We start from the raw sequence: 13,361 nt of genomic DNA, 5'->3' as shown, positions 1-13,361 counted from the left end.
AGATTAAATAAATAACTTCATTCACTTGAATAATTTGAGATTGCACTTCTTTATATTTCACAGCCATATACACTGAGGTCTGAAATATTCAACAGAAAAGTTGTCAGTCTGCAATTTGTCCAAAATTTTTTGTGCTAGTATTTTTTCAGTATACTGTTTTAATTCGATAAAATCAATGAACCTTTTCTCCGGTACGCGACAATTGGGCGACGGACAAATGGGCGATTCCGATCAATTGGGCGACGGTCAATTGGGCGATGGTTATTTGGGCGACGGTCATATGGGCGACAGAAAAAACTTGCACGCTTTGCTTTATTGTAAATATTAATAAAATATACATTAAAACGAAAAAGTATATTAAATGCTAAAAACAATTTTATTTTCAAATTATTAACTCATATTATAATTATATGCAATACCATGTAAATATTCTATATTTTTTCTATTGTACCTCAAAACTTTTACAAAAATTCTTTGGTCTATTCTTTTTATAAAGATATCCATTCCAAACATATTTTTCCTTGTCTTTTTGACTTAATATGCCTGAATTATCCATTTATGAAGAATATAAACTGTGGTAACTCAAATTAGTCGTTCTCAACAATGATCTATAAAAACCAATTATCTATAAATAGCACATAAAATATAACCCACATGTGAATAAAAATACACATACTTATTTTCTTGCTGTACTGAATTTTTTACCAAAAACACAATGACACTGTGACAAAGTGTTTTAAAACCACGACAAAAATAATTTTCAAAGACGCAATGAAACTTTTTGCGAACATTTTCAGTCAAAATTCAAAAGTATACCGAGCGCTAGTTATGGGTTTTTATATTTATATATAACTACCCTATCTAGTTTTAAATAGATAACTGTAAAATATGCGATTTTTGTGAATTCGCAAAGTTTATTCTCACACTAATTTCCAAGGCGCAAAACATAAAAAAAATTCGCGTTAAGGGCAAAACCCACGATAAACATTTATCAGCGCTAGTTCTAGGTTATTATATTTATATATAACTACCCTATTCGGTTTAAAATAGATAACGGTAAAATATGCGATTTTTGGAAATTCCAAAAGATTGTTCTCACAGTAATTAATAAGTCTCAAAACATAAAAAAATCGCGTAAAGGGCAAAATCCACGATAAACACTTATCAGCGTTAGTTCTGTGTTATTATATTTATTTATAACTATCCTATCTAATTTAAAATAGATAACTGTAAAATATGCGATTTTTGGAAATTCCAAAGGTTTGTTCTCAGAGTAGTTTCCAAGGCTCAAAACATAAAAAAATTCGCGTAAGGGCCCACTATAAACATTTATCAGGTAGTATACTTATAAGCCGTGTGTTTTAAGTGTTTTATGATATCGGGTAACTCTCTTAAATTCTTGAATAAAAAAAATCACTGTTTAAGTGATATTTTATGATTAAATAAGCACAAATGATAAGTAAATATATACATACTTTATCTTATGTAGGTATATTATATTTTGTTTAGACCAAATAATGTTTTCATCTTTTAATTCTATTCTAAAAAATATTACTTATATTTTCGTATGTACGTATATATATAATATACATATATATATTTTTTAATATGTATTAAATTATGTTAATTATTTAATTAATTATAAGATCATGATTTGCATCACATTTATTTGTAATGCATTATTATTCTATCGCCCAAAAGACCGTCGCCCAAAAGACCATCGCCCATTTGTCCGTCGCCCATTTTGAATCGCCCATTTGACCGTCGCCCAATCGCCGTCGCCCAATTGACCGTGTCCCCTTTTCTCGATGAAAAAATTATCATGTTCTGTAATTTGAGTAATTTTCGCTCTGCACTCTGTAGTATAATCGAAAAAAATGAAAAACTACTTTGCCTCATAAATTACATTAAAAATAATTTTCCTTACTCACTGACAAATAGAGTTATCACTTAATTTTATATATTATAACAGTATGATTTTTTATCTAGGCGTTTTACAGCTTCAAAATGCGTGTTTCTGGGTAATTAATTATTAAATTACTATTTTTAGTTCAATATAAAATAGCGCTTACTATTACCTACAATAAGAAATTGTAGCATTTGTTTAAAACTTATATTAAAAGTTCAAATTTATAATGATGATTTTGGTACCCGGTTCTGGCTCATTTTATTTGTAGATATAAAAAAATACTTTAAAATTTAAATCTATACACTCTGGCGAAAAAAATGCAAAATTGTTGTACAGTGTAATTTGAGTCGACAATCATTTTATTCACGTTATATAATTTATTCTACACTTCAAGGACAAATCAATTTATTTGACATTAAAAGAAGACAAAGCATAGCTTATTTGTCGCAAACTTTAACGACACAGTGCCTCAAATTTTCAGTTAACAAATTACAGGGTTCAACCATCATACCGCAATTATTTTTACATTACAAAAACTAATGTATGATGCGAGTTTCAATGCAAAAAACAATTAATTACGATTTTTTATCATCAAAAGATGAAAGTTGCACTTGACATTATGTGAAGTTCTGTGTTATTGATTTTTTTATAATTTAGAATGTATGAAAAAAAAAATAACAAACGAGTCTGGCAAATAATTTCTCACAATCAATCAGATCTTGATCTTTGACTTTCAAGCGTTCCGTAAATAACTGCAATGTCGTTCGACCTATTTATTTTTACTAATGATTTTTTTTATATATCTACAATCTGATTGGATGCATAAATTAAATAAAAAACATGTTTTTTACTGAGATTGTACGAGTTTTTTACTCTGTTTTAACAATTGAAACACTTCCTACAACAGAATATGTCATTGTTTCTAAAGTATGCGATGACAATGACCGATTGTCGAGATTTTCCCGAACGGAAATATCAGTGGCTCTTAAATTGTTTCATTTTATTATCTCAGATTGTAATGGAGGAGTTATTACGCCACATCAAGCATCATAATCTTAATGATATGAACATTATTTTTGCACGCCTTTGAAAATTCGCTTGAAGCAATAGAATATTTAAATATTTTATAACTTAAATAATGAGTTTCACTACTTAATTAAATTTAATAGCGCATTACAACAGTATATATGAATAATGATGGTATTGTGTTCTTTTCGTTCGTATCTATGCTTAAGGTACAAGAATACCTTATAATACGTTTCAAATTGACCACTTGTACTTATTTATTAAATTATATATTATCTAAGAGAAGGTTTAAGGTTTTGCGTTAATAGACCTTTTGTTAAAATAAATCCTTGAAACGTTTTCCATGCTAACAACATAAATTTTGTTAACAACCGACAAAACAATCGTACATTTAGCAACGTTCGTTCGCATCTAAGAGGTGCGTACATTTTTAATTAATTCACACTATTTACCTGATGATATCTGATTCGACGTCAATCCGTCCACTTGTAGTTTTACTTGCATTTGAGTCAGTTTTGTGTTTAGATCTCTGGTGTGCAGAAACAGGAACAATGTAGATGATATCGCCATCAAAGCGATAAGTTCACTCGTTCTAAAAAATAAAATAATAATATTAGAAAGATACATTAATGTCTAAATACAAAAAAAAATGTATTAACATTTGTAGCATATAATAGAATATTTATTATATGCTGATGATCTGAAAGTATTTTAGAGTATTCGCATAAATTCAGATTTGTCTGAACTCGTGGCTAATCGACTCTCGTCTCGAATCGTATGATTGTCTCATTTTGAGTAATGTGATAGTCTGCCAATGCGGCAATTATCAAATCATCTTTGGTACTCTTGATTCAAGACAACTCTAACAAAAAGCAGATGCGGATATTAGTAGGCTAATTGCATCGCATGATTATTCAATCAACGAAATATGTTCATGTCTTGAAGTGAAACTTTTGATATTGTCAATGCAAAGTTTAGCGGTTTTTACGCAGGGAGACGCATCTTTTACGCACAAACGGGTAGTTTTTATGGTGCTTACGATCAGATATGCTATTTAAATTACGCAATTGTTGTATTGAGAAGTGCCTTTTGTTAACGAGTTTGTAATAATATTAATGGTCGTTTGAATGACCTCATCGATAACGGTGGAGCTGGTTCGACCTCTCACAGATCATACTGATCCTTAAATTGTTTTTTCGAATGATTGAAATTTCCATTACGGTAGTGATAGTATCTACAACTGCATGTTAATTACAATTCTTTTTTTAATATTGTTGCGGTTTACTGTTATTGAAATACCAGAATTGAAAAAGTACATATAATGTGGCAATAGGTAGCCATTTAGATTTAAAATGTATTTTATCTAAGTGACAGAAAGACCCGTAATATGTATGTAGGTCATAAATCAATGATGGTAAGGTCGCGGTTTTCATACGGGTACTAGTCTGTAAGTTTTAAATATTGCACGTCGAAACTGGTTAAACTACTTTCTTCTTCGGGGATATCGACAATCCCTTTTTTATGTACGTGTGTACCCGGTACATACAGTGAAAAAATAAACCGGATAATTATATCATAAAATCGAAGATGGCTCGCCGAATGCGTGGACGTAACGAATTTGCACTTTCACCGTAATTCGGTAGCCATCCAACCGTCGGGCATTTTTGTAGGTTCCGTCTTGTCTTGAATTACATACATATTATATATAACCGAAAACTAGTTGATAAGTTGCGTGTTTTGCGTGTTCTGCATATACATATTATTATGCGAATTGCTCGTGTCAACAAAGTATCACGTGACGACACGTTTTCTCAAATGGTCATGATCATGACTTTAACGCGGTGTCAAGTAGCGAATTGCAGTTTCTAATACACTAACACTCGATTAACTGACGATACTATATTTTTTTAAATATAGCATTATATGAATGAACGTTGTTAAATGTATTTTATTTATTGTATTATGTGATGCGCTAGAGTTGCTTTTTATAATACTGGTTTAATTCATTAATAGTATGTTTATAACAAAAAAACACATCGTGTTTGCAGTTATCAGCATCTCAATGTTGATAATAAATTAATTTGCATGGTAACCTCAATGATCGAAGAAAATAACTTTCTTCGACGTAAACGTCACGTCTAAAATTTTAAAGAGCTATATACATATGTATAATATGTACGTGCTAGAATTTTTATAAGGTGAGAATATTCTCTAAAATATTACATACTTCTATATTTTTGCGCTACTTTAAAATGCACTGATATTTAATAACTATACGGTAGTTATAAGATGAACCCTTATGAAATATTTTACAGTCATATGTATGTATTTGTCTGATAAATTAAATAATAAAGAAATAAATAAAGACTCCATAAAATAGTAATTCAAAATAATTTACTCAAGTAAAAATTAAATATGCTGTAATAACGCACGCAATTTTATTTTATCTTACGTTGTAAAATTAAGCTATTACATATTTTTTCACAGTACGCCAATAATCTCCTACACGTATCATTACATAATGGTGAAGTATTAACTAAATGCTTCTTGACACTAAAAACATACATTATACTCCTGCATGGGGTTTCACGAATACGCCATTAATAAATAGCGAACACGCAATTCTGCCGAATTATTATGCAGATCTACTATTAAAAAATGTATGTCAATATCAAGCGCAATATTAACCCAATAATCTATCAAGAACCGTTGCTGTTTCCGATCACGCGTTTGCCAAATTTACTTAACAGCGCACTTGAATGTGAAAATATTGTGTACCAACTGATTCGTCGCACATATCATCAAGAAATTTGACCGACAAAAACGTTTGTCATGTAAATGCCATAAAAACTCGACTTGTGAACTTGTGCCACTTTTTAAATGTGACTCACAACCGTTCTGACTCGAGACACTTTAGGGTTATGAAAACTTGGTTTGTATAAGATAAATGTATATCTAGGAATCCCTATTAGGACACTGAAACCGCTTCTCGACCGGTTACCCAAATGTGGGTGAACAGCATCTTCCAACAGAGAACTTTTCTTCTTTGACTGTTAAGACACACGGAACCCGGTTAAATTACTTTCATATACAATAATGCTAAATGACGACGCTTAGTTTAAATTAAATTTTCCATTTAAGTGATACCACCAGGTCGTTATTTATTTATGGTTTACAAATCAAACTACATAGTTTCATATTTAAAATAAACATATAATAGCTCACTAAATTCAATTTTAATTTATTACTTCCATACTATATTATTAAAAATATGTAATAATATATATACTAATAACATTAAATATGTCAGATCATAAAAACCGCATAATTATATGTACCAATAATATGAAATATGTATGTAAAGTCATAAAAAAACACACCTGAAAAGTGTGTACAGTAAAATAAATTAAGATGTACTAGTGTTATTAAATGATTAAAATGCTCGACAAATAATAAAAGCTAAATAAATATATTTAACTAATATTTAGAGCAGCCAATTGCTGGTTATTCTTGTAACACTGTTTATGTTTATTCTGCACATTATATGAAAACAATTCTTAATGATAAACGATTGCCAAATCATAAGCAGTTTATTTTAAAACATTTGCTACCTGAATTCAAAAACTTTTAGAAGCATTGATATAAGTGAATTTATATTACTATAAATGTATATCGTTAAAAAGGACAAGAAAAATAATGGATAAGTGGTATAAGTAAATCCTATGTAGAGCTAATTGTTTTTTATGTGAGATATGTATCAATGATTATTATATAATTATAATTTTGATCGATTCTCACTGATTAAATTTTTATAGCTTTTCCTAATCTTACAAATGATTTAAAAAAACCAATCAGCTCACATATAAAACATACATTTATGTATTAACAAATAAAGGTCAGTTTCTTAATTTACCAGTCGGTAACTTTTTATTATTATTGGTATATGATAAGTTAATAATAACCGGTAACTATTAAACAAACGGTCAGTAATCCATTAACATTAAATCTATAATTGATAATTTAATTTATCAGTAAAACCTCATCATTTTATTACACTATTAAAACGCCTATTTCTATTTTACAAATATTACCTTCATATAAACTTTATCCAATATTATAAAATAATAATATTTCGTTAGTTTCAACTAAGATTTTTGATGAATTATAAATAATGGTAGTTCATTTAAAAACCAGATTAAAATATTTATTAAAACTACTGACCGTTTACTAAAATTACTAACAGAAAACAAGCAAAATTGCTGACTCAATAAATTGTGATTAGTATTAATGAAACATATCGGGAATTAAATTACTACATTTCATAGTAATAAAAAAAAGTTTCATAGAGCATATTCATTTATTTATCGTAAATCTTATGTTGCAACATAATAAGCGTTAGCCCAATGTATTACAACAGATTAAAAAATCAACAACTACTGAAGAAGTATTGAATTTCCAAATATTCGTTTTTTTCAACAATTAGAAGTGAAAATTGAGGATAAATACAAATTGAGTATGAATACAGATTTATATATGCACGTTATAAAAAAATATCAAGACTATGTATTTCTATTCTTAAAGTAATAGAGAAATTTAATACCATTTTTATTATTGCAAAAAGACTATGCTCAAAAAATAGTACTATATTTACTTTAATTAAACTTAAAATCAAACATTATTTGTATTGATTGAAAAGATATAAAAATCAGGACATATTTCTAAAATCATATTTTATGCGAAATATTTTAATTAGGCATTAAAAATTATTAAAAACATTTACTCATAATATTAACCTGATAATTACTCGTGTGTTCTATGCTGTTCAGTGTTGCCATATAGTGAATTTCCAGTCAAAAGCAATAAAATCGTGCCATCGTGGTGAAAACGCTCGATAAGCAAGCGTTTATATTAAGACTTTTTAAGAGAATCGAATAAAACAAATCTAAACTGAATTTGGACCAATAAAAGAGCGCAAAAAACAATTATTCCTTCTCAGAAGTCAAAAATGAACGTCAAAAGCAATAAAATCGTGCCATCGCCGTCGCAGCGGGAACGGGAAAATTCGATTTGAATACATTTTAACCAATATTAATTGAACGTACACCTGAAATACATCAGTATATAGGTACATCTCAAACAACTGAGTTTAGTTCAGATTCATTATTTAAAGTCAGTTTTTACTTTTTTTTAAATATATTATTGCTATGATTTTTTACAAAGTCGGGCTTCTCAAGAGAACAGGCCCCGGGAATTTATCCCCTCTCCCCCCCCCCCTCTCGGAAGGCCTGACATACGTAAATGTAGTTTTTTAAGTAAAACAACTATACTATTAATTTCAAATTTATTACAATATTTATATTACTAGTTATTTAAATATTGACTATATTTAATAGTTATTTTTAAAATTATATTTGTAACATTAAAGTCATATCTAAATCAGTACATCATTAATGATTCGAAAATAAGTTGTACCAAATTTATTGATATCTCAATACTAAAAAATATAAGATTTATACCATAAAAATAAACGAATCAAATGATGCGGTTAATAATATTGATAACTGCGAATCAAGTTACAGTTAAACTTTATACGTAATATCATTGTTCAAAATCGCAAGAAAATCTATATGAACTGTTTTTACGCATAATATATTCACTTAGATATAATTCAACGCCGTTTATGTTGCGAATAGTTAACAGTTAAACGGATTTTACTTTGAATGGAATTTCTTAGATCTCAGATCGCTGCGAACCAACCAACGACCACCGCTATTCTGAGGTCAATTTTGAGGTTTTTCTTTAAGAAATGACGGTCAAACGAAACCGCTGCAACGGATTCAAGACGAAAGCGAATTTTCTCCCAAGGCCGATATTTTATTTTTTGGTGCCGCTCATCCCGTTAAGCCTCACGACCCGATTTTCCCATCATTCCGATTGTAACGAAATACAAATTCAATGGCTAATATATTCTTCAGTAGTATTTTCACCGACGATTGTTTCCCTTTTGTGTGTATTATAAAAATGTTCTAAAAACACTACTCGAAACATTCACGCTCCATTCAAGTTCTCAAATACGCTTAATTGGTGGTAATAAAGCTTTATAGTTCTAATTAATACTCGTTGTGTAACTATTTTACAACAATATGTATGTAACATCATTTGTGACACATTCCACAGTTTAAATTAAATGTAAATATATAGAATATGTGAAAACACATTCTGGCATTGTTTACCCTTCTTATTACGACTATGTATATCAAACATTAAATAATCTTTTATACATTTTAGTATGTCAGTGCTTTTAATTGTAATGTCTAACCTACTTTGTGGTCTTTCAAGTGTCTGCTCCTAATATATAACAAAACCGTATCACACGATAGGTGCTATAAATTCAACATATATAATAAAACCTATTTAAAACTCGGAGGAAGTGGATATAATTAGGCAATATATTATGTGTCACACTTTGTGGGACGTTATTTATGCTCGTTCGTAATTGATATCACTATGCATTTATACATTTCATTATGCAACTTATAATGTATCTAAAAAACATGGGTGAAAATAAGTGTGCTAGCAATTTACTAAAAGAACGTTTGCGAAATATGTAAAGCTACTATTTTTATGTTCAATATATGGATTTTTTGTAGGTTTAGAAGCAACTGTATTAAATAGATTATTGTCTAATCAAAAATAAACTTTATCCCTGACCTAGTCTAACCGTATAACGCAAGCTTTCAGTTCGTAATTAAAAATGTTCTATCAAAGAATCTCAATTTTAAAGATGTTTTCTTTCTTTAAGTACATTATCCGTTATGACACTTAAATATAACATTGTACAGTAGCGCGATAAACCAATAGTATAAATCGGTGACTAATATCTGAAAGACTTGGGCTTGAATATTATTTTTTTAATATCTGGCAGATCAGAATTACTGATTATTGTATAATTAAAATTTTAACTCCAATCGATCATCACACATTAAGTTTTCCTAAACAAAGTATGAATAATTAAAATTGAATTGCCATCTACATATTTTAGGTTTGCACTATAACTGTTTTTTTATTTATTTTAATGCTTAATTGTATAATGTCCATCATGGTGTATTGGGACAACCTATCAAGATATAATGGTCAGTTTGGTGGTCACTGTGAAAATATTGCCTATCTCATGGGAAATTGTATATACATATACAAAAATGACTAAGAAAACAAATAGCAAGAAAGTTGAGTTAAAATTAAGGTTCGTATTGGACAAAGGACAATAGTTTGCAATACACTGAATTAATCTATGTATACTCACTAAAATAGCCATTTCCTATGTATGCACATTTTATGAAATTACATTATTATATGTATATAAAATACATTTTTAGTTTTTAATGAAGCTAATCATACTCAAATTAAATTGATAAAATCTGACATGATCCTTGAAATTTTCCATAAATTATTTATAAAACGTATTATATTAAAAGTGGATGTATACATATACATAATTTCACATCGAATTGATATGATAGAATCAAATAATACATCATGATTAACACCGATCTATCATTTTCACTTTTCAACTCATCTCACTTTGGTGCAATTCAATTTAACTGGAACGAGATCGATCATGATCGATAGATTACGGTTAGTGGCAATCGTGAGTTTGGTCAAAATTATGAAATGAATTTTTCATGATTTCCTATGATGAAACGGCCATCGATATCCTTCGAATATCACTTACGAACAATCAAAAGTATGTGATATAAATGGAGCAAATCGTGATTTCATCAGACACAATAAATACACGTTGAATTCTGCCGCTTTAGTGTATGCGCATAATAACGGTAACAAAATTAACACTCTTGATTGTCAAATGATACAATCTTTTTAAAGCTCCCACGGTTTATTATATACATAAGTATTATATAAACACTCGGATAAAATACGAAATAATAATAATTTTAAATCTTTACTGAATTCACGCGATGCTTTATGGTGGTTGAAAAAATGTGCGAATTTTAAAACTGTGCAAAGAGATTGCATCTTCTCGATAAATCTGCAAGAAATGTTATGTATAATTGCTTAAGCCGTCGCTTCTGTTTCCGAATGCGCTTATTTTAAAATGAAACACTCTCCATTAAATTATCTACTCTGTAAATCGTATCGCTTTGTATGAACGGTGTATATAATAATACATGTGAATAAAGGAAATATATTTAATTATAATAATAAAAATAAAAATTGACTTTGATCGATTGATTTCCAAGCCACCGGTAATGCATTTTGTTATTTCAAACAATGAAAAATAAGCATTCAAATATAAAACAAGATGGCCGACATTAACGTGACGACAGTTTCAATAATTTTGTTACGCGACAATAAGTTTCATTAATTTGTCATGTGCGTTGTTCGATTTAACTGAATATAAATAATCAAATTGAAAATTAACTAGATATGTTATAACTATGAAATTGAAATAAATAAAGGATTTTTAAGGATTATAAAAATACATTGATTAAACTTAAAATTTTGAATTCCCGTCGATGGGCTCCAAGGCCGAAAAGTAATTTTTTTTATAGTAAAAGATATAAATTTAAATTTATGGTAAAATTATGTTATATGTAAAATACATTTTATTTATATCACACGGTAATACAGAAATCATTTTTTTTATATTAATATAGTTAATTAAACAAAAAACATTATTTCAAGAAAACGGGTCCTAAAACACCAAAAATAGACTAAAATACAATTAATGACTTATAATCGCTCATATTGCATCAACTATAAATAATCGATTGCGTTGCGAAGTTGAGGGCCCGGTATACGCACACTTACTAGCTACGGTACCTCATGATAGTGAGGTACCGACAGCTAGTATTTATAATGGTGTTAATTTCTCATTATGTAGTCTCAGCGATACATTAACAGAATCACCACTAAAATAAACTATATATTTGTAATTTTGTAAAATTTTATATTATAAAGATTTAAAAACACAAATATCTTAAGTGGATTGCCTAATAATATATTATAATAAAATGAGTTTTAGAAACGAATATCATAAAAAATAAATATTTATATTATTAAAAAAACTATCCTGCTACACATTTTAACTTAATCTAACCAATTTAAGTGATTATCCTAATATTTTTAGAATACTAGAAAAACTATATGAATTATAATTACTCACTAATTTAAATCTGCAACTAATATGGCCGTGCAAATTAAAATTAATTTACAAGTGGCGTTTTCTAGTTTTAAACTTTAAGTTCGTTATTAAAAAAAAAAGTTTTAATGAACCTCAAATTAAAAAGAGGTGTAAATATTAACTTTAATATTTAAACAAATCAGTAAATGTCATATTATGCAATTCATAATTTATTTTTGATAACATTATTTATGTTTGTGACTCTTAAATAAATTTGCAAATGAAACTTATTATTTTTCGTTAATATATAAGTACCTAACACAAATGACTTCAATAAAGAATATCACTTCCGTCACTCAAAAACGTCGTTTCAATGTATTATGCAACGCGTTCATTTTCCCAATTGATATGATAATGTAGAAATAATAAGCTGACCGTTATACAATTGACTTTTAAATTCCCTGGATTTAAAAAGTAACAATCATATGTAATATGTAATAATAATTATATATTTTAAGCTTTATACAATTACAAAATTAAATGTATGAAACTCGTGCAATATTTTATAGTGGATGTAAAAATGTGCGAATTTTATGATCATAAAAAATTGCACCTTCTCGAAAATCTGCTAAAAATATTTTTAATTATGTGAATTTCGTAATATGTAAATCTGACAAAATAATAATGTAAAGTATGTCAGCTAAATAACAATAATAATAATAATTTTACGGTTACAATTACAATTAGATTTTTTTCAAAAGCAGAAAAAAATAAAGAGTTTACTTATTATGATACTTTAGATAATAAATAATTTTCTAAATAGCATATAACCAACTTTAAAAATCGATTTTCAAATAACTGTATCTACAGAAAAAAAATTTTAATTTTTAACAGAAAAAAACTTTAAAAAAATTTTTATGCCATTTTCTATTCATATTATTAGAAATATATAAAAATTATAATAAACTAAGATTACTAGAAGCAATAAAAAATATACTAATATTGATTATTTAAGCTTGCTATGATTCTAGATACAAACTTAACTGAAATTATAAATTACTCTCTCACTGACGACTCAGCTTTTTGTATATTGTTTTAATGGCAGCTTGCCTTAAATAACGAAAATTTAGTCCTCAGGTCTTATTTATTTATTTATTTTTTTTAAATCATATTTAAATGAAAATTAAAACATTTTTAATCTGTATCTAAAAATAAAGCAGTAAAATGAATATGGCAAATGTCTAATAACTTTTATTGTAATTAAATTTATTTCGGTAAAGAAAT

General features: G+C 28.0%; 1 protein-coding gene across 1 annotated transcript in view; it reads right to left on the bottom strand.

Moving 5' to 3' along the window:
* Positions 1-13,361, bottom strand: part of pip (heparan sulfate 2-O-sulfotransferase pipe) — a 78,739-nt gene that overhangs the window by 39,675 nt on the left and 25,703 nt on the right. The window contains exon 2 of the mRNA XM_088181586.1: positions 3,388-3,527. Coding sequence (XP_088037712.1) covers positions 3,388-3,527 — 140 coding nt within the window. The remainder of the gene's footprint in view (positions 1-3,387; positions 3,528-13,361) is intronic.

This window comes from Plectrocnemia conspersa, unplaced genomic scaffold, assembly GCF_051122295.1.
Source record: "Plectrocnemia conspersa isolate PC_06_02 unplaced genomic scaffold, ASM5112229v1 ptg000002l, whole genome shotgun sequence".
In the NCBI taxonomy this organism is placed as follows: Eukaryota; Metazoa; Arthropoda; class Insecta; order Trichoptera; family Polycentropodidae; genus Plectrocnemia; species Plectrocnemia conspersa.
This window is presented reverse-complemented; position numbering and strand designations above follow the sequence as displayed.